The sequence below is a fragment of the Rhipicephalus microplus genome, chromosome 7, assembly GCF_043290135.1.
Source record: "Rhipicephalus microplus isolate Deutch F79 chromosome 7, USDA_Rmic, whole genome shotgun sequence".
NCBI lineage: Eukaryota > Metazoa > Arthropoda > Arachnida > Ixodida > Ixodidae > Rhipicephalus > Rhipicephalus microplus.
Window position 1 is genome coordinate 138,141,275 of NC_134706.1, and position 22,852 is coordinate 138,164,126.

General features: G+C 47.4%; 1 protein-coding gene across 1 annotated transcript; it reads right to left on the reverse strand.

The window, feature by feature from the left end:
• Positions 1–4,979: 4,979 nt before the first annotated feature.
• LOC142767883 (pseudouridine-5'-phosphatase-like) lies at positions 4,980–20,701 on the reverse strand. The gene is made up of 6 exons (XM_075870127.1): positions 20,515–20,701; positions 13,393–13,497; positions 12,736–12,891; positions 12,172–12,404; positions 11,412–11,658; positions 4,980–5,269 (listed from the first exon to the last, which is right to left on the reverse strand). The coding sequence occupies exons 1-6, from the start codon at positions 20,648–20,650 to the stop codon at positions 4,980–4,982; spliced, it is 1,167 nt and encodes a 388-aa protein (XP_075726242.1). The 5' UTR covers positions 20,651–20,701.
• Positions 20,702–22,852: the final 2,151 nt, after the last annotated feature.

Here is a 22,852-nt window from a genome sequence, read left to right on the forward strand (position 1 = left end):
GCGCTCGTCTTGCACCTGCATGTCTTGCGTTGCATCATCCGGATGTCGCTGCCCTGGTTCGTCGCCTGCCGACGTCTGGTTTTTCTGCGGTGGCCGCGTTACCAGCTCGCGAACTCAAACTGGAGTCGGCGAAGGGCTGAGCGATTCTGGCGATGGCCCACCGATAGGTGACGAGTGGCCTGTCACTGCGTCTCTGTGGTGTCGTGGCTCTTGAAGCCTCGTAGAACATTGGTCTTGTCGGATCCCACGATCAGGATCAGCTGTCGCCATGAATCGAACAGGCAATTCTCCCGTAAGAGATGATGATGATGATGATGATGATGATGAACCTTCAGCTTTGCTGGCACTTGCCCACAAAGGGGGATCGGCGAAGAACCAGGTGGCAGGATCATCAAGCGTGCTAAGTCAGGCATTCAGGTAGTCTCGTAGCCGTAAATAATAACAATAGACTAACAGGGTAATCTTTTTGTTGCCATTATGTACTCGCACACAGCAGAGAAAACCTCCCTGTTGCTATAACCTAATGTAATCCCTCCGAAGGATAAAATTAGTTCCACGTTTATTTTTCAACCTAGCTTCTCAATTGGTTCGACCAGGTATCTTTACGTTTGGTAAGCATATCGTTGACAGCATAAAAAGAAATGATCTATTGATTCCGATTCCTTGCAAAAGAGACACAACGGAGATGCTGTTAGTCCAGCTTTATGTAGGTAGTAATTCAGATGCGGAATTCTGCATCGTAATCTGGTGATTGTAATTTCTAACTGCCGAGATATACACCACTGTTTGTTCCAGCAAAATCCTAGATGGACAAATCTTCTTCTGTCACGTGCACGCGCGGCAGTAAGCTCCTCGAGCTAACGCGCTTTCTCGGGATGATGATAATTATTTTCTCTAAGGCAAACTTTTGAGTTCGAAAGCTTGAGATACCAATTCACTTCTGAGAAATGCTGGTGCTGGCGTCTTTGCGAGCTATAAACTGTCGTTGTCTATATGAGAAAAATTGTTACAGAAGCAAATACAAATGGTAAAATAATTTGGTTTGAGCGAGAATCAAAGCCATGGCATCAGCGTGGGAAAATGTTGTTCTTTTAGTGAACCATGCTATTGTTGGTAACTGTTGTAGAAAAAAGAAAATCGGGCGGGGTTGCAAGAACTTTACACCGCACCCGCCTAACTCCCATAGCCATTGTCACCATTGTGCAAGAATGATCCGCAAGTTGTACAAACATCTGGTAAACATGCGCACTTAGCTGGCTTGATTGTGGCACAAATGAATGTCTCAAATAATTGTAAATAATTATTCCCTGGTGCTCTAATTCAACCAATATTCCACAACAATTGAAGTCATTTTATATTCACCGGATTGACGTGTACACGTTAGAACAGACGAGTCGTCCCCTTTCGCAGCCGGAAAGAGCATGTCTACTCAGCGTACGGTCTTCAAAGCTTTTCAGCGCTCTCACGGCGTCATCTCTTGATACACCAAAGACTAACTTACGGCGATAATAAGGCGTCTTCTACGCGGTTCTGAGCACCATTGAAAGAAGCTCGGGTGCGGACCTCTCTCGGTCGACTAGCACCGGGAGTGAAGAGAAGAAGATGGCGAGAGTACTGTGACCGAATCGAATACACTGCAAACTGCCTGTGGTCACGTGAGCTCACTGGCCTTCGTGCGCAGCGCCCAACCAAGCCCCGGCAATCAATTGTGGTCCACTCATGCAGTGACGTCATCCTCCCAGACTACGTCCACAACACCCTTGCCCTAGGTCCGAAGTTCGCCGTCGACCGAGAGAGGTCCGCACCCGAGCTTCTTTCAATGGTGCGCTCTGTTGCTGGCCGTGCTTCACCAGAGGATTCGGACAAGTGCATCTCTGAAGGCGTCCACGTGCACCGGCGGGGTAAGCCTACCAGCAACAGCCTTCCGGTGCGGAAGACGACCAAGTTCCTTAGAGACAATGAACTTTGTGCCGTGCCGTCAGATAAAGAGGGTGGTTTCGCCGTCTTTCCTATTTGCTTGTACCTAGAAAAGGCGGTCACAGCTATCGACTCTGTTTTCAAATGTTGTACCGGCATTCGTCTAGATAGAGTAAAAACGCAGGCCAAGGAAATGTGTCGTAAACTAGAGTTAAAACGCTTAGCACAGCATATTAGCAAAAGAGACAAAAATGGGCTCAGCATGTTTTTTTCTGCCAAAACACATAAGGTTGACATGCCCTTGTATGTCATTGTGACAGAAAGTGGTACGTGGCAAAAGCAACGCGGCTTGTTTATTCCGACCAATCTAAAGTGATGATCCATTTTTGATCAAAAACTCGCAGGCTCTGATAGAATTTTTCAAACAGTCAAATCAATCTAATCTTTTAGTTTTTTCAATTGACATAAAGGACCTACACTACTCTCTGCCTCACGATGAGGTATTAGAATGTATAAGGGATAACATAGAAATTTTCGGGGAATTGAACGTCCAAATAAAAATTGGCATCAGTGCGCGTGATTTTCTTGACCTGGTTTTGCTGTACCTTACCTCTACTTTCGTTCAATAGCATGATTGCATTTATCTGCAGAAAAAGGGTGTTTCAATCGGCTCATGCATACCACCTCTACTCAGTGATCTTCTATTGGCGAAAATGGGCAAAAAACTGCAGGAAAAGTTAGAAGGCTCGAATGTCGTAAAAGTATTCAGGTACGTGGATGATTTCTTGGTTCTTCTAAATTGTAATTCTTCTATGTACCACTCGTTTGCGACTCAAACGATAGGTGTGTTCGAAGATTGTTTAAAGCCTCTTGTGTTGACACATGAAATGCCCGAGAATGACAAGTTACGCTTTTTTGGATTTAAGACTGGTTTTTAGCTCACAGCACATCTGTTGGTGTTATGAACCACGTGAGCAGAAACCTGTACTTCCTTTTTCTTCCGCTCACAGCAAGTTCGTAAAGTGAGGCATTGCACGAACCTGTCTTGAGAATGCCTTAAATAAGTCGTGCGCCCACATTACCTCTGCGAACTTTAAAGCTCAAGTTTCCCGGCTTAAGGCTTCGGGTTTCCCCGAGGCGTTTATCGCTTCTGTTGTTGAGACTATCCTGCGGACTAATAAGGCAGAGCAGAGGCAGCGACCGAATCCGAGCAACACGGATACAGAACGTGAAAGCATTACCGTGATTCCTTACAAACACCAGATATCACACGGGCTCAAGAAAATCGCAAAACGTGTTGGAGTTCGTGTCCTGTTCTCGGCACCGTTCAAATTAATCAGCTTCACCAAATCAACAAACCCCCTGAAAACGCAGTATTCAACGGAATGCAGAGTTGAATATAGGAACAGGTATGCGGCATGCTCCCGGGAAGTTGTCTATAGGACCCCCCTTTCATGCGGTGCTTGTTATGTCGGAACGACCAAAAGGAGTCTGAACGATCGGCTTAGAGAACACGCTAACAATGTTAGAAACGGGAAAGATTGTTTTCTTGCTCAGCACTGCACTGAGTGCAATTGTGTGCCCCTTTTCAAGGACACAGCGACGCTGTACAAGCACAGAGATGAGCGCACCCGAGTCATTGTTGACTCGGGTGCGTTCATATTATATATTATATTTACGCTTCTGTTTCGTTTTCCTTATAGATTTTTCTTTGCCGTTTTTCTGTGCGTTTGTTTTTTGTTTTTATGTTTTTTTGTTTTTCTCTTACTCATGTTCTGCTCTTTGTGCCATATGGTTCTTGTCACATCGTTACTGTCTCCTCTATATATTTTCGTGCTCTGTGCAATAAACTCAGTTGGAAGTTAGCGCTCGTGTCTTTCTTGTCCTTCTTGTCTCTGTGTCGTCGTTTCGTTCTCGCGCTACAACTATCGTTATCGTGATATTGCGCATTTGGTGGTCGCTGTTAACCGCTATATAAAGTAATACTAGAACTTATTCCACTGTTGGTCTCTTAGCCCTGCATTAACTGCTGTATGTTGGCACCACCAGTTTTAACAAGCATGTGTAAGGGTACGCTAGACTACGTATGCCCAGTCTGTCCCGCAGCAGCCAATTTTTTCTCTTCTCCACACGGCAGTTAGTCACGTGACATACGAAAGCCAATGGGAGTTGACCGCCGGGAAAAAACGTTTTTGAACAATGATCCCGGTTGCCGGGAGAATAGACACTGCGGGGTTGGGTGAGGTGTGATAAGATATTAGCCACGGAACCTGGTGTGCGGTAGAATGGCATGTCAAGCCGGTGTAAAGCTCCAGCGCTTCCAATCACAGTCACAGCACAAATTGCAAGTACAGTTTTTTGGAGTGCTTAGACTGCTGCCGTACGAATTCTTCATTTAAGATGACTGCCCTTTCCGGATGCCCTCGGCTTCAATGGTGCGATTGTATTGGCAGAAAAACTTCTGTCTCATCACACAGGACCCTACAGTATATTGCGTCAAGTAACACCTGTCACCTACGAGATCAGCCTCATCTATCCATCTTCATCTACTATGCGGTCCAATGATATTGTACACGTCTCGCGGATCAAGCCCTACAAGAATGCGTCGGATAACGACCTCTATATCACCGGGACGGTGCCTCCGCCACCGGGGGTCGTGCTACGTGCCAATGCATGGAGTTGAAGAAGAAAAAGCAGATAGACTGGCGCGAGTTAATTGGTGTGGCTGGCGCTGCTCGCTTAACCGGTGGTAAATACATCGGTGACTACCCCTCCGAGTCGGTCTCCTTCTCGTAACAAAATACAAATTTAGAATCCGGACGGAGGCGGTCTGTTCCATTGAGTCGCACGCGGTTGGCCCATTCGAGCCGGAACGAATGCTGTGACGTTCTATGTGACGTGGGACTAGGTGTCACGTGACTGTTTTTCTTCGGTTTTCGGAGGAAGGCGAATGAACAGTCGGAGAGACCGTCCGAAAGGAACCGGATGGATTGAAATGGCTGCAAGGTGGCATGGATTGGATTGAAATGTAAGGGCTTCACGACTTTTCGGATTCCGGGCACTCAGACAACATGGTGTTTCCCACTGCCAAGGTTCTTCGTCTCGCCTGTGCGGCCGCGGTTGAGCGCGTCGCTGAGCTCTTGCCACAGCCGTCGCCGGTCGACGACAGTGACGCCGTGCTGCAACTCGGTGGCTTTCGCCATGAGCTGCGGATGTTCGGTCATAAAGGCGAGCACCAGCGTACGCTGACCCTCGGAAACGTGGATGAGCCGCTGCTGCTGGTGGCTAGCGGTGCCCTTGCCCTCCGCCTTGACTGCGCTCGACTGAGCCAACGGCTTCGAAAGTTGCGCCGCTTGGTGGTGGAGATATGAGAACAGTAACTGCTTGAAACGGGGTCGTACCTACGGCCGCCACTAACCGTCCCGCTAAATTTAGCGTTGTTTCAAAACAATAACCAAAAAATACGCTTGGATTGTGCCGTATTACTTCTTCAACGTTTCAAAACTAGTGCCAACACAATTTAATATTGAACAATAATATTTAAACACTTCTCAACACGTTACAAACACTTTTTCTCTACGGTCCCCGAATTAACGTAAAAATGAAGAAGCACGCCTTCTTTTCCCTCATTGGCTGTTTGATTACCGTCGTCCTCGCGACTGCTGCGGAACGCCGATTTTTTGACGTCACTGACAGAACGCCTCCGTCGGGATTTGGAATTTGTATATAATTGCACCACAAGTTACTGCTGTTCTTCTTTGTTGATTCCCAGCAATGCGGCTTACCTGCTACGGGGTAGGACCAGAACAAAAAGTAGCAAGTGATCATGCGTATTTATGGTTGGGTAACAACCAAGTAATCATTTGTGTTCAAAGAAAGATTATAATGATTGCAGTGAAAAAAGAAAGCAAAAAACATTCGAAGTGTCACCAGCGAATTTTGCTAAGGCTACTAAAAAGCGAACTCATCCTGTGTAGCTATCTTGTCATCATCATCATCATCATCATCGTAAAGTGGGCCCGAAACGTCACGTGAAAGGCTACACATTGTTCGTGCTGCGGCTGATCATGATCGTGGATTTAAACTCTGCCTTTATTTCTTGCATGGCTTTTATCAAAAGTGGGAATGAAGTTTGGAACTGAATGAGTTGGCAGCTTTGAAGCAGCGACTTGTTACGCATTTCACATGGTGTGATGCTTGGTGTACTTCTGAACTTCTCCCACGCAATTTTGAATCTGTTAACGTGAGCCATTGTCTTAGATGACGAGTGAATACGGCCAAAGCACTGACCTGGCTCTGCAGCAGAATGCGTATTTACAGCGTGTGCATACCTTAGCTATAGATGCAAGCTCGATCGAAGCATGATTTTACAGGGAATAGGAATATATACAAAGTCGTTAGGAATGTTCGTAGGCAGCATACACTGCATATGCCACAGAAATGACACAAGCCCAACTGCCGAGCCTTCTTTCCCGTAAAGCATGAAGCTGTACACGAGAGGAATCGTTTTTGCCACCACAATGAGCCAAAGCCAACTATTTACACCTAGTGCATTAATGCGTCACAAAATGAGGAACGTGTCAAAATGTCCCGTGCTGCTCAGTAATAGCTCGTCTCAAGATGGCGCATGAAACGACAAGAGCGAGTGGCAGCCTACTCGAGGGGATGCATGCTGCGACAAAATAGCGTGTGCTGCTCAAAAAGACAAAATTCAGGAAGCATACGGGCAACTTATGGCCTGCGAGGAACAGTATCGCCATGAAGCAGCTCGCCTGTGGTAATTTGGGGCCGAGGTCAAAGATGTTGGAGCTCGCGAGGCACACATGTGCACCTAAAGCGACAACGAAACCGCACAACACAGCTCCGAAACACTTTACTATGCCTGGGTGATAAACCCAGCGATCCACATCAGGGCCGCCCTTTGCAGCTTCAATGTTCTATTATGTAGACCGGTTGCGAATGCGGTGATGATGTTTGACTTATCTCTATTACACTCACTTAGGTAGCGAATCCTCTTATTTATCGTGCACCGCGTTCCTAAAGTCACTGTAAAATGACGCACATTAGACCTTTGATTATAAAAGAAAGAAAGGCATCTTCGTTAAAATAGTGCCAAGCCAGAAAGAAGAGCGAAACTAGGTGGCATTTATTCTCTCTTTTTATTATTTAGGGGCGGAGCTCCGAAAGCCGTGGGTCTGTACATCCTCCGTACGTGACCACCTAGTTGCATGACTCACTCAGCAGAGAGATGGACAGGTGGACAGACAGACGGACGGATAGATGGACAGACGGAAAGACAAACGGACAGACAGACAGACAGACAGACAGACAGACAGACAGATAGACAGACAGACAGACAGACAGACAGACAGACAAACAGACATACATACATACATACATACATACATACATACATACATACATACATACATACATACATACAGATGGACGGATGAATAGACGGATGGACAGACGAACGCCGGATTCACGGTTTCCCATTAAAATCCTCCCAAGCTTCACCCCCCTCATCATCATGCAAAGATTTCTTCTTTCTTCATTCTGTCTCTGTTTCTTGTATGTGTTTTTTGTACGTCTCTCTGTAAATCGTTTTCTGCATATTTCTGTTCTAATACTTTCTATCTTTGTTTGTCTTTCCTGCCTTTTTTTCTCTCTATCTCTTCATCTTCTTTTCTAAGCCATTCACTATATTTCTGCTTCTTTTTATCCATTTGTTTGTCCATTTCTTCCTTTCTGCCTAGCTACATGTCAGTGTATTCCATCCCCTTTTCCTGTCTTAATTTATAATCCTTACACTCTCTTTTCATGTATTTCGCTGTTTTCGTTTTTTTTTTTTTGACGTCATTGCTGACCTGTTGGCCGCGGGATCCAACCCCGCCCGTTGCGGCTGTGTTTTCGATGAAGCTGAAAGTTTTTGAGGCCCGTGTTTTTACATTTAGGCGCACGTTAAAAAGACTAGGTAGTGATAATTTTTGGTGCCCTCCACTGTGGCATTCCGAAAACGATATCGTAGTTTTGGGATGTTAAAAGTAATCAAGTATTATTTTTATATTGTTATTACCTTCATTTGCGCCCATTTCTGTAATATTTTTGTCTTTCATTCTACCGGTTTCTCTCTTCCTTTTTCTATATTTCATCATCATCATCAGCCTGACTACGGCCACTGCAGGACAAAAGCCTCTCACATGATCCGCCATTGAACCCTGCCTTATTTTTCCTGCTGCCACGTTATACCTGCGAACTTTCTAATCTCATCAGCTCACGCAACCTTCTGTCTCCCCTTCCTTCGTTTGCTTTCTCTGGAAATCCCGTCAGTTCCCCTAATGGACAGCGCTAATCCTGCTTACGTGCTACGTGCGTAGCCCAAGTCGACCCATTCCTTCTTTTTGATTTCAACTGTGATATCCTGGACCACGCTTTCTTCCCTGACCTACTCTGCCATCTTCTTATCTCTTAAGGTTACACCTATCATTTCACTTTCCATCGATGATTGTGTCGTACTCTATTGCAGCTGAACCCTATTTGTAAGCTTTCAGGTTTCTGCTCCGTAGGCAAATACTGCCAAGATGCAGCTGCTCTATACCATCCTCTTGAGGGTTAGCAGCAGATTACCATACATAGTATGAATATGCTTGCCGAATGTGATCCACCCCATCCTTATTTTTCTAGTTGTTTCACTCTCATGATTTGGTTCTGCGGTTACTACCCGTCCTAAGTAGACATATTCCTTTACAATTTCAAGACTGATCGTTGCCGCGCTATCACGGCAACGAACAGTGCGCGGCTTGTCCCCCCTCCAGTAGGCAAGAGCTTCTACTGGCTGCGCTGTCAACACGAAAAAACGGTGCCAAACGTTTACCTGGTGCGGCCATGTTCTCTTACACCAGCGTTTTGAGAGTTACTTGAGATCAGATTAAAATCAGTTGACCGCCAGCCTCACTTCGTATAACATTGCAAGATATTGCAATTTGTCGCTATAGCCACACTGCAGAAAACTTGGTTACTTAGCAAGCGCATGTTTACTAAAATATTACTTCTCATAAATATGCTAGCTTTGCTTCGTAAAAGATTCCAATATGTTGCTTTCACATTCACTGATTGGCCGTTTTGGCAAAACTGTGACTTTTTTTAAACACAATTTCTCTACCATGTTTCAGTAGGTTCATCACCTTATGCTCACAATTACCCTTTCAATATGTATCTTTTTTTCACTATATCTTTTCACTTTCTGTATTTATTTTTTTATTTTCTCTTCTGCATCTCTATCGTTCACTTGTGTGACATGCTCCACTTCACCAAGCTTCCCCAAAGTTCATAGTTTCGCACTCACACCTGCTGTATTAAGTGGATATTCGTCCCCGTTGGCCTGTGGAGCTTGCACAATTACTGCGGCGTACCTAAAAAAGTCGGAGCTCACCAAGGTCCTCTCGCAATGCTTGCTGGTGTGTTACGAGTTTCGTGTTTAATGGCGATTTTCAACAGCCCCTCCCCCCCTTCTCAATATCTTGAACGCACCCTGACTGTATTTGTCGATGGGGCGAATACCGTAACTCCTCCTCTTTTCATGGCCGCTGAGCGGGGCCCCCATGACGGGAGGCAGAAATTAAGACCCTTTTATCTTCCCTTTTTCACAACCACTCCGTTTTTCTCTCTCTCTTTCTTTGCGCGTCCTAGTGCCCTATAGCACCACTTTGTCATCTGGTTCCCCGCCTATCTTGGCCAGGTTCCGGGTGCCCCATCCAACCTCAACGTGATCGCCCAAGATGCAGCGCGTGCACTTACCAAATGCACCACCACAGGGCAACCCCATCTTGCTGAGCTAGAGATAAATCGGGATGCAACCATTACGTACAGCGACATAACAAAGCACTTTCACCTTGAACGCCGCATTTTTTCACCCCAACATTCGAAACTTAAAAGACCACAGGCATTATTAACCCCTACGGCTATTACAGACACACACGTACCCAAAACCTTGCCAAACTTCGTTTATTAGACTGATGCACACCCGAGCGACACATGCCCTCGTGTGGACACACGGCGACACTCTCACACATGCTCTGGGAGTGTAGAAACACTCCTCCCAACTCTACCTCAAACAAGTGGGAGAGTACCCTCAGGAGCTCACTTCTCACCGACTTGCAATGGGCCGCCCAGCAGGCCCACGAATCGGCCGCCAGGTACTCCTTGCCGGTCTCTGCGTGGGAGACGCTCGCTACGCGCTAAGAATATCCTGCCGGACTGAAACAAAGTTTTTTCATTCCATTCCGTTCTCTTTGCGCACGCGGTAGTGTAGGTCACGGCAGATCCCTATGCTCAGCTGCCTCTGTTAGGCTAGTAACGAGTGCCATAGTCGAGCAGATCATTGTGGCTCTAGCGATGATCAACCTCTCAACACGAACCTAATTACAGAGTCCCGCGACACCATTAAAGCTGAAATATCTCACATGAAGCAGCCCACAATATACAAACGTGTAAGCACATGGCCTAGTAGTAAATTTCTTGGTTTGCTGTCCACATGGACAAATACGTCCACTAAGAGTAACCCAACCTCAATGAAATGCCTCAGGACCCACCGCTAGAGTCGAACATCCACGATAATCAATGAGTCATTGAAGAGGTTTGGCGTGAAACAGAGTTTAATAACCCCCCCTCATCTACCATGATTTCACTTCTCACTATCGTGATGACAAAAAGGAATGCCCCTTACCACACACACACGGCGAACACACGCAAGCGGTAGCCTACGTACAAGATCGTACCCATCATCCGGACAACTCCGCGCTACAGCCCAGACACAATGCCCACAATGCACAGATGTTTATTCTTCACTCTCGCACATGCTCTGGCAGTCTAACACAGAATATCGGGGACCTGTCACCAGTGAATCCGACTGGAAAGAGGAACTCGGGAGCCCCGAGCTTGACCACTGACCAAAAGACAATGGATTTCGCCTAAGAACTTGGATCGCCCGGGAGGTCAAACTTTTAAGGTCTTTGGAAAATGCTTTACTGACTGATGAATACATTTTTTTCTGCAGGAGCAGCCCTGCAAGGAGATTTGTGTGGGGCATGTGAGGCACATTGTGCTTGTGTTTACAGAATGTTGAACTGTACAGTAGAGAATGGCCTCCGCTATTAAAAAACATAGTGGGAGAACACCGACGCAAAAGAAGTGATAGCCACAAAACTTCGGCTTAATGGTGCCTTGCTTTTTCCTCTGTCCATGTTCACCCCGAAGATAATAACTCTTGCGCGGCATCGAGTGTGATGTAACTTGTGCTAGTCGGCCATGGAACAACAGAACTTTTTTTTTTTCGCTAAAGGTCACTCTCGGCGTGTTCTGCACAGAAGTGAAGAGAACATACACACTTTGTATGGCGACTCGGTCAGCGATCAATATCAGTAACTGATGCAGGTCGCGAGCTCCATTTGTTTTTGTGAGTTTTATTCACACCTAAGTCGGAAGGCTTGCACCGGTCAGGGAGTGATGCACCGACGACGGTCCACTGGAAGTGTGCTTAAGTTTCTTCGGGTCTTGTGCAGGAGTGTCGAAAGCTGGAAGACCGAATAGCTCGGGCTTGAACTCAAGCAGCGTGGTCACGCAAGTAGTGGCCCTACCTCGGTGCTCTTCGCCGATGCGAGGATCGGGAACCATGACGACCTGCATTCCGGCAGCCAGGGCAGCCGTCACGCCGTTGACCACGTCTTCGAACACCAGAACCTGCACGAGACGGTGTGTCTCTTCGCAATACACGTTTCTTGTTATTCATAGTCTCTTGAACTTAGTCAAATGACGCACTATGGTGGCCGGAGAATGGAGTTTCCAGGTAGGCGGAAATTAACACAGCACGTAAAAATACGTTGTCTGAACGGCACGTACTGAAGAAAGGTGTTCAACCTGCAGACACAAGATTTAAAGTTGGTCCCCTCCTGAGGTTTCTCCCTTACTTCAAATTCTGGCTGCTGCTGTCTTGTTGATTCCGCATCTTCATGAAGTAAGAGAAAAATATTAGAGAGTAGCTGCCCAAACAGTCAACCTAGAAATGTGGCATGCGCAAGCAGGTTCGTTAATGTACATGCGTGTATACAAGAGCATTTTGACGCAGTAACGAGGACGTTAAAAGGTGAATGCCGCATAGAAGCTTCCTTATATCTACGCAAATACAAATCAATTCATTGAACCGACACGCTCTTCTCAGGTTATGTTTCTGCCAAGTGTGCGGGTTTCTGTCACCTTCTCCGATGGTGGTTTCCCGTCGAACCTAGACGCCGCGACGAGGAATATATCTGGGTGTGGTTTGCCACGCTTAACTTCGGGGTTCTCACCCGCGCAGACAACGTGATGGAACAAAGCCAGCACATCATGGTGTCGCGTCATTTTCAGGTCGAACAAGGGCGCAGCAGAACCGGTCGCAATGGCCATGGGCACAGTATGCTCGTGTAGGTGACGCACAAGCCTTTCGGCACCTGGAAATCGTGGTAAAGGGAGTATATTTGCTATTTTCCAAACAAAATTAGTACATATATTACACTTGAAACGCGCCTCAGGAGAAAATGAGCGTCGCACACATTCGCCACGTAAGATTTGAGTGGTTATGTGGGGCACCGTAGTAAGCGTTATATCGAAAAGAGAGAGTGGTGCCCAATTATGCCATAGTGTGTTCCATCTTTATATTCGTTTAGAGCTAAATGAAACGTGCTCTCTGTCTCGCCATAATTGGCCCATTCGTGCTCAACGGACATAAACTGGGCGCTGGGGGCCATCTCCTTGTATATGCAGTCCACCGCCACCATGAACTCGTCTGGTTCCAGGGGCAGACCCAGGGCCTCGACGATCGTGTGCGCTGCGTCAGCTTCGGTGAATCCCAGCACCTGCTTCTTGAGTTTCCAGGTGAGATTTTTGAGAAGCGTGAGGCCACGGTCTCCACAGCAGCGGAATACAGCTTCTCCGTGTCTTGTGGTGGTGCCAAAAATGGTACGTGTATGTACAAGAACGATGAACGCGTTGCTTCACCAGCGTTATTATTGAGAATGTTTCGCCTCATGACAACACTGAATTCTTTCAAGACAGTCAAACAGCGAGAAAATAGGCATAGACAAGAGGATCTGGTCAGCACACGTGTCGCGCGGCGAAGTGTGAAGTACATCTCGAGGTCACGTGCTCTGTAGCTTGAGCTCAAGAGTGCGTGCATACGAAAACAAACTTATAGGAAAATAGCAACTTGTACACAAACACACACACACACACACACACACACACACACACACACACACGCACACGCACACACGCACGCACACACCTGACCCATTATTAAGTGTGGCCTCCTGCTAGAACTCTTCTTACCGGGTTAACCGTAAGCGATGTCATCCTGACCAGACACTGTGGCACTTTGATATTGCTAAATGCATTTCCACTTGTATCGAAGTTTGCACAATAAGTATGATTCTATGTTACCTAAAAGAAGGCCGTCCAAGTCGAAGATGACATAAGACACTGGCTTGAACTTAGACCCGGGTGCTTGTGGCTTTATGTCTTTGATGCTTTCCGAACGACTCGGACCTGTGCCAAAGATGATTGAAACAGAATCACAGAGACGTAATTACACAACATTTATTGTCGGCAGGTGGAATAACCAATATCAAAAGAAATGCTGCTCAACAGAGGGATTGAACGTTCTGAAAAAAACTTTTGGCACTAGCTCACACCTGTGGAGTGCCGGCTCAGTGAGGGTAGACGAAAATCACTCAGAGAAGTAAAAAAAAAGCTGCAGAGTTTAGCCAATTTAATTTGTTCCATTTTTAGTTTATATTACCGCGTGCATAGCTGCATTAACGGCGAGATTGTGACGACAACGAAGAACGCGGATTTGCTCGAGAGGCGCAGCGCAGATGAGAGAAGAAGACGACAGTCTTAGCGGCCTTCTTTTGAGAGCGTCTCTACGAGTTCCACTTTCCATGTTTTTAAATAAACCCCCTGCATTTATAACCCGTGACACTGGTGGAGAAGCTGCGTTTTACCACCTCATGATCTGCACCCCTGTGACAAGCCCTGAGTCCAGCCCTACGAGACAGCCACGCGTGGAGACGCCTGTGCACCGCTCAAGCCGTCGCTTTCAAGGTCATGAACCAGAGTTTGGCCTTTTAGAGGAAGCAACACTTCCGACAGCCACCCCAACTCAAGAAATGGCAAGGAGTCCTGCACTGGTGACGGTTCAGAGTATGCGCATTCCTGAACCATTTCATGGCCGGCCGAACGAAGATGCGCACGACTGGCTTGAGCAGTTTGAGCGGGTAGCTAAATTGAACTACTGGAGCCTCGACGGAAAGCTTTTCCACGTATATTTTGCCCTTGAAGACGGCGCGAAAACGTGGTTTATAAACCGCGAGGCAACATTGACGATATAGAAGGAGTTTTGTTGTCGGTTTCTTGACAGCTTCGGTAACGCGGACCGACGCGAAAACGCACAAAGCCTTCTTGATGGACGCACCCAACAGCTGCATGAAAGGGTCGCCATGTTTGCTGAAGATATGGTGCGTTCGTGTCACCGCGCGGACCCCAACACACCCGAGGCTCAAAAGCTAAGCCATCTCATGAGGGGCGTGAGAGAGCAGCTATTTGTTGGTCTTGTGCGCAATCCGCCAACAACAGTGGACGAGTTCACCAGGAAGGCCACCGCATTAGAGCTTTCGTTCCAGCAACTGTAGCGACAGTCTGATCACCCGGCCACCGGCGCAGCTGCTGGCGCCGCCACACTCACCGCAACGACGAGTTTTCTCTACGCCACCTGATTAGACTGACTGGGCGTGAGAAGATCACGAAGGAGAACGCAAAGTACATATTGCAGTCACAGGCACCCCCGCAGCAGGAGTCCACGGTAGCCTCCATCGCAGAATTTGTTCGCCAGGAACTTCGACAAGCGTTTGCCTCTCAGCAATATTCCACTCCACCGTACCATCCGAACTCGTGTACCTACGCAGCTACTGTGCGTCGTCCATTGGGTCCAGAAGTATCCTACCAGCCAAACAAATACAGCTATGCAGACGCTGTTCGTCGACCCACGCCCATGCCAGCACCGGAGTACATCGAACCGTATCCTGTGGCAGCCTGGGCTCAGCATGATTCTGTCAGGTGACCCTATATGCGGAAGACCGACATATAGTGCACTGCGGATCGCCGACCACTCTTCTGCAACTGTGGAGAGCCAGGGCAAATTTAACGTTGTTGCCCACATCACCGAGCTGAATACAGCGGTAGTGCACCTACAGCTACGCGCCGACAGTTCGACGAAAGTCGTGCCCCATCGACGACGACAAGGCTGGCCGGCGGGAAGGCTCTGCTACCTTCCGGACGCGCTCACCATCCCCGGCTCGCTTTGGTTCACCAAGCCGCAGTAGTTTTAATGACGCTGTCAGAGGTCGGTCTCCAAGCCCACGGCGGGGAAACTGAAAGCAGCGACCTCTGGGGGGAAGGTTTCAAGCCGTCGAATTGCCGAAAATCTCCCACTGCTGCCGAAACACGAGAGAGACGACGATGAAGACTCCGCCGAGAAAACTATGACTGCCGACTTCGCTGTGACGATTGATGGCGTTGAAGTGACGGCCTTAGTCGATACGGGTGCAGAATTTTCCATAATGAGTGAACGATTGGCAGATGAACTCAATAAAGTCAGGATGGAATGGACGGGCCCGTGTGTCCGAAATGCTGGATGCCAGATAATGACACCCACGGGAAAATGTAGAGCAAGACTCGCGGTTGAGAATGTGGCTTTTCTAGCCACATTTCTGATCCTACCAGAGTGCTGCAAACCTATGATACAGGAAAGGGATTCCTTAAGAGAGTACGCTGCTGTGGTCAACATACGCGATGGTGTGATTACATATGCCGCTGACAAGCCTGTGACCCATTATCCAGACCAAGAAGCCAGGTTGTTACGTGTGGTCGACGACGACGTCTGCGTGCCACCACTGTCATGTAGTCTTGTTTCCGTGTGTTGCGGCGTGCACTGTAATGAAGACGCCATAGCCGAACACATCACTGCCCTTCTTTTTCGCCAAGGCATCGCCATCGCTTGCGGCATCGTCAGCTTAGTGGATGGGCGCGCAGAGATGCTTCTGACCAACTTCACGAACGAGTGCCGGCACAACGGTAAAGGCACTGTGGCGTACCTCGAAGAGCTCGACTACTCTCACGACTGTCTTCTTATGTAGGGGGAAGCCACAGCTCAATCACCTCCACATACACCACGAGTCGACAGTGGTCTGAGTCGAACACCGACTGAAAGATGCTGTCTTATGGAGCTGCTCTACCAGTTCAAGGACTGCTTCTCATCGACATCAAGAGTAGGTCGAAAGCCTCTGACTAAGCATCGCATCATTACGGAAGACACAACAAGACCGATCCGACAGAACCCATATCGCGTCGCTCAGAGAGAACGTGAGGTAATGCAGCAGCAAGTCAAGAGGATGCTATAGGATGATGTAATCCAACCATGAAAGAGTCCAGTAGATATCGGTCCGAGTCTAACACCGACTGAAAGATGGCGTCTTATGGAGCTGCTCAACCAGTTCAAGGACTGCTTCTCATCGACATCACGAGTGGGTCGAACGACTGTGACTAAGCATCGCAACATTACGGAAGACACAACAAGACTGATTCGACAGAACCAATGTCGCGTCGCTCAGAAAGAACGTAAGGTAATCTAGCAGCAAGTCAAGAAGATGCTAGAGGATGATGTAATCCAACCATAAAAGAATCCTTGGGCATCGTTAGTGGTACTCGTGAAAAAGAAAGATGGCAGCTTGCCTTTCTGCATCAATTATCGTAGGCTAAACCACGTTACAAAAAGACGTTTATCCATTACCACGGATCGATGACCCTTCGGACAGGCTACGACATGCGCGCTACTTCTCGTCAAAAGACCTTAAAAGTGGATACTGGCAAATAGAAGTAGATGAGCGCGACCGAGAAAAGACCGCCTTCGTGACGCCAGAGGGGCTTTATGAATTCAAAGTCCTCCCTTTCGGTCTATGCTGAGTCCCAGCCACGTTTCAGAGACTAATAAATACCATTCTGTCCAGCCTGAAATAGAAAACATGCCTTTTGTACCTCGACGACGTGATTGTTTTTTCGGCCACGTTTGAAGAACATATAAAGCGGCTACTGTCAGTCATTAAAGCCATACGGTCCGCTGGACTCACACTCAAACCGGAAAAATGCCCCTTCGGCTTCGAAGAACTCCAGTTCCTAGGACACGTGGTCAATCGCGAAGGTGTGAAGCCTGACCCAGATAAAACTGCGGGCGTTGCAAAGTTCGCAAGGCCTGTTGACAAGAGAGCGGTCAGGCGTTTTTTTTTGGTCTCTGCGCCTACTACCGGCGATTTAGAGCAGGTTTTGCACACGTCGCCTCTCCACTGATCCGCCTTACAAGGAAAGACGTTGCGTTTGTATGGGATGAAGAGCGAGAAGCTTCGTTCAACGAGCTGCTATAGCATCTACAAACTCCACCCATCCTCGCCCACTTCGACGAGAATGCACTAACAGCCATCCATACAGACGCCAGCAATATGGGCCTAAGTGCTGTTCTTGTCCGATGCCAAGATGGTGTGGAGAGAGTAGTTGCCTACGCTAGCAGAATGTTGACACGCGCCGAGTCCAACTACTCAACAATGGAGAAGGAGTGTCTGGCTTTCGTTTGGGCAGTTGCGAAGTTGCGCCCGTACTTATATGGCCACGCTTTCCATGTTGTAAACGACCATCACTCTCTTTGTTGGTTGACCAGCATGAAATACCCATCCGGACGTTTAGCACGATGGAGCTTACGGCTCCGAGAGTACGACATGGCCGTAGTTTACAAGTGCGGAAGGCAACAAAACTTAGAGGCTGACTGTTTGTCAATATCACCGATTGAATCACCGGCAACAGAGGATGATAAATTCCCTGGTTTTTTAGGAGTTGTTGATGCAGCTATCGTTTCTCGGCAGCAACAAGATGATCGGGAGCTTAACTCGCTTATAGAATTCTTGAACGGACGAGCCGCCAATGCACCAAAAGTGTTTTTGGAAGAACTTATCGTCATTCTGTTTACGGGACGGAATTATATAAAAAAATTCTCATCAACGGGTAGAAGCTATTTGCTCGTAGTTCGTAGTTTCTGAAGCTCTCCGCAGCAAAATTTTACAAGCCTGCCCTGATGAAGCCACTGCGGGCCACCTCAGTTTCACAAGAACACTGACACACGTCAAAGAAAAATATTACTGGCCAAGAATCGCAGCAGAGGTGAAACATTACGCCCGAACACTCATTGACTGTCAGCGGCGCAAGATACCACCAGTCAAACCCGCTGGGCTTTCACAACCTGTGCACGTGCCAGAAACTCCGTTTTCTCAAATCAAAATTGGTCTGCTGCGCCCATTCCCAACATCGGAAGGCGGCAACAAATGGGTTATAGTGGCGACAGACTACCTCACCCGATACGCGGTGACCACGGCAACAGCGAGTGGCACTGCAGCTGAAGTGGCCCAGTTCTTCATTGAGAACATTGTCCTGAGACATAGTGCTTGAGCTGTCGTCATAACAGACAAAGGTATCGTTTACCATTGAGCTTTTGTGCACTGTGCTTACGCTCAGTGGCACAGCGCACAGGAAGACAACGGCTGACCACCCACAAATGAATGGGCTTACATAACGATTTAACAAGACAATCGCTGACAAGCTTTGCATGTACGTCAACGTGGAACACAAGAATTGGCACCGAATATTGCCGTACATCACATGCGCGTATAATACGGCGCGCCAAGAAACAACAAAAATGATGCCGTTCGCACTATTTCATGGCAAAGAAGTTACTACAATGCTTGACGCCATGCTGCCTTACGATTGCAATGATTCAGAGACAGACACCGCATAGTTCACTGAGCGCACTGAGAAAGCAAGGCAGCTTGCCCGCGCCAGAATAATGAGCCAGCAACAACTTGACGCTCAACGGTACAACCTTCGCCATCGATTCGTCATTTATCAACCAGGAGATAGAGTCCGGGTTTGGTTTCCTGTACGACGACGAGGCCTCTCAGAGAAACTCTTACGCCGATACTTCGGATCCCACAAGGTTTTGCGCCGTCTTAGCGACGTGACGTACGAAGTCGTGCCCGATGCCTCCTCCTGTTCGAAGCGTCGCCAGCATATGCCTGAGATTGTGCACGTGGTCCGCATGAAACTTTATTACTCTCAGCGATGTAAACACCCGCTAGCCGCATCTCTACGTGAGGAGCACCGAAGAGAAGATCCTTGGTTCATGGCTGTACGCGTCGCAGGCCAGCAAAGCGACGCGGGCATTGCTGAGTTTTCTAAAGACGACCGGACTACGCGACCGCTTATAAGCGTGCAATGGACAAGGTCACATCTACACACACGTTGCCCTTCACTTCTCTCTCTCTTCTCCTTTAATCCCCTCATACCTTCCCCCAGTGCAGGGTAGCAAACCGGACGTGCGTCTGGTTGACCTCCCTGACTTTCATTTCTTCCCTTCCTCCTCATCCTTCTCCTCCTCGGGACGACGCTCACTCTGACGGGAGGGTGATGCCGCGTGCGTAGCTGCATTTAGCGGCGAGATAGCGACGACAACGAAGAACGCGGATTTGCTCGAGAGCCGCAGTGCAGGCGAGTGAAGAAGACGACAATCTTAGCGGCCTTCTTTTGAGAGCGTGTCTACGAGTTCAACAGTCCGTGTTTTTTAAATAAACCCCCTGTAATTGATAAGCCGCGACAATATATATGCTTTGGACACGATAGCGTTCTGCTAGATGTGCACCTATAGGTAAGCTGCTAAGGAACTTCAGTCGCTAAAGATTGCGTGAGGGACTATTTTTTCTTATGGTATTTGCGGTATAAAGATCCAACGGGACCAATGTAATTAAGTTCAAAGGGGAGAAACTTCTGACCTAGTTGCCTAAGCACGTTCATAGAAGCCATAATTCACTTGAAAGATAGCGCATGCCCTATCCTCTACCTTGGTTTCTTTTCGGCTGTATTTAGACGACGGATGAAATCACGATTCAACCCCGAGGATTGCTTACTACGTCACCACATGACACTCGTTCTCGCGTCTCCACTTCAGTCAGTGCAGAAAGATTCGTGAAACGACGGAATTTGGCATTCGTTGTTGCGTTGATTTTCCCCTGTCGAGTAAATTCTGGCTGCCGAGGGATGCGAATCACGTCCCATGTCACATGACTTATCTGTCCACGATCGCATTCGTCGTGCGAATGAACCTTCTCGTGCTATGGCCCCAGTCCTAATGTCATTGAGTTTCTAGCTGTTCCATCAAAACGTCAGATACGTTGCATAGGCGGGATGCACATATACTTTTAATTTCGAAAAATCCCGGTTTTTCTTGAGATGCTTGAGCTGGCGAGTATTAAATGATCGGCGATGCGAACAAAACTTTTTGTGGAGCGACACAGCTCTTTTGTGGCCCTAAAGTTGGATTTCTTTGTTCTTTGTGTGAGTAGCCAATTCATCAATTTTTTCGCAAATATATTGTTATGCATTGACAGAGCTCGAAAAGAAGTCCGTTCTCACTTTTTTTAGCCGCTGCCGGATAGGGTGGCAGTCCGAATAGCTCTGGTTTGAAGTCCGCGAGCGAATCGATGCACAGGGTTGCCCTATTTCGGTTTTCTTGGTCCATCCGAGGGTCTGGCACCATCACGACTTGCATTCCGGCGTCCAGGGCAGCCGTCACACCAGCGGGCGTGTCTTCAAATACCAGAACATTGTTTCGCGCACAATAAATAAAGGGGGTGAACAGCACATTTTGAACAATACCATAAAATAGACGCGTGTAGCACTGAGCCCTTCAAAAGTTGCACGGGGTTTTTATGCATTCTCGTTAGACAAATCGATGATGAAAGCTGTCTGCTTCTGAATCGTTATAGTAGTCCTCCACCTTTCAATTCTTAACGGAAGCGCTTTCTGCACCTTACCTTGTTTTGCATTGTCTTCGTGACTAGGTCACCTAAGACTAAATGATGATATCATAGTTAATATTGACATCGTTAAGAAAAGGCTTTTTGGTGCTATATGAAATCAAGATGGCATCAGATACATGGTTGTCTATGACGTCAGGATGACGTTCCGTGTGACCTGTTCACGTGGTGATGATCTTTGCATAACTCGTGTTAAATTTGCCCCGAAAACACCGCCAACGTGGTACGCCGATGACGTCATAAGTTTTTTCGCTTGACGAGCCATCGACACGTTATAAGCTAGAGAAACCGAAACGCATGAATTACATCGATGCGTTCTCTACTTGCATTGAAGCAACGCCTTTTTTTTTACTGAAGTTGATGTAAACATGACAATATGTTAGACAGCTGTGTGCACAGAAAAAATTTGCTGTTCGTTAGAAGTCAGTATCTGTTGCAGCATTTCACAGGGTACGACTCACTACAACCCCAAGAGGTATATCTTTGCAGCGGACGGCGATCGATGCTACTATGAAGACGGACCAAGCAGCTTGGCACCTCCACCAAGGACATGACGGGGATATCATCATAATCATCATCATCGTCATCTCCATCATCCTGAGTATACCCACTGTAGAACAAAGGCCTTTCCCATGTCCGCCACTAAACTCGGTCCTGTTCTTGTTGCTGCAACTTTATACCCACAAACGTCTAACCTCATCTGCTCACTCGACTTTGTCTCTCCCCTTCACCCGCTTGCCTTCTCTTGGAATCCAGTCTGTGATCCTTAAAGGGGTGCTGAAACCAAACCTTTGACATAATTAAAAATTTGTTGAAGCGCACTAAAAAACGGACGGAATCAAGGGGCTGACAAGGAGAGCGCTTGCTCTCACAACTGATGGTTTATTAATCAGAAAAGGTATTTAAAGCGGATACATAGTGTTTCGCGCATGTGCATCAGAACAGGGTGCAACAGAAACCTCTCTTGTCAGGATTACAAAAATTGTACATATTATGTATAATTTGTTATATTTTACAAGTACTAGGTGTCGAGATAAGTGTGAAAACAAGCACTGTCCTTGTCAGCCTCTTATGTCCATCTGTTTTTAGTGCGCTTCAAGAAAATTTTCAATTATGAACGTAACAGAACTGGCCAAACTTGCCATATTGCTGCTAAAACTTTGCCATAAGGTTTCATGCTTCAATGTGTTGCTGGGAGCCTGTTAGTCATGACACGACACATTGTTTGCTGCAGATAAATAATTACAGGCTCGTCATTATCGACCGGTTTCAGTTTCCATTTGAAAGAGCTGCAAAAACTCGGTGCAACTGTCGCCACCTAGCATGTGCAGCTTTTGACTGCGTCACCACATAGAACATCGACACAGTTTCGCACGGTACGCATCAAGAATTGCTTTCGAATAGAAAACGGTACTGAAATGTCGCTAAACACGAAACTTTCTAAGCGTGCGCCACGTGCACGCACTCGCAACCAGCGTCCGAGAAATAAAAGACTGCGGGAACAAGCGTGGCAAAAGAAAAATGGCAGCTATGACATCACCCTAACTAGTTTTGTTAACTGCAGCGTGGTGACGTGAGGGTAGTAGGGGGTACCAAAAGGGTCCCCTCTATGGTGTTAATGGCCCGATAGAGTTGAGGGCTCACGCAAACATCAAAATTATTTTAAAATACCTGCCAAGCAATATTCGCAGTTGACATTTTGCAGATGATATACAAATGTTTCTGGGAATAGACCACACAGGCTTTGTGTCAGTGCCCCAATAATGACCAGAGGTTGTCTTGCCTTCAAGCCAAGTGCCCTCCCTGCCCATGGCCATTTTTTTCATCTTAATTTCCACTACGGTTTCCTTAACACCCTTCGTTCCCCTATACACTCAACTTTCTTCTTGTTCCTTAGAGTTACCCCTATTTATTTACTTTCTGTTGCTCGAAGT

Excerpts from the sequence above, each read along its gene's own strand:
- LOC142767883 (XM_075870127.1), bottom strand. The coding sequence starts at position 20,650 with ATGCAAGTCGTGATGGTGCCAGACCCTCGGATGGACCAAGAAAACCGA. Across the intron at positions 12,892-13,392 it reads CTTGGACGGCCTTCTTTTAG|ACACGGAGAAGCTGTATTCC; the intron begins GTAACATAGAAT and ends CACCACCACAAG. Across the intron at positions 11,659-12,171 it reads GGAAACCACCATCGGAGAAG|GTTCTGGTGTTCGAAGACGT; the intron begins GTGACAGAAACC and ends CGTCTCGTGCAG.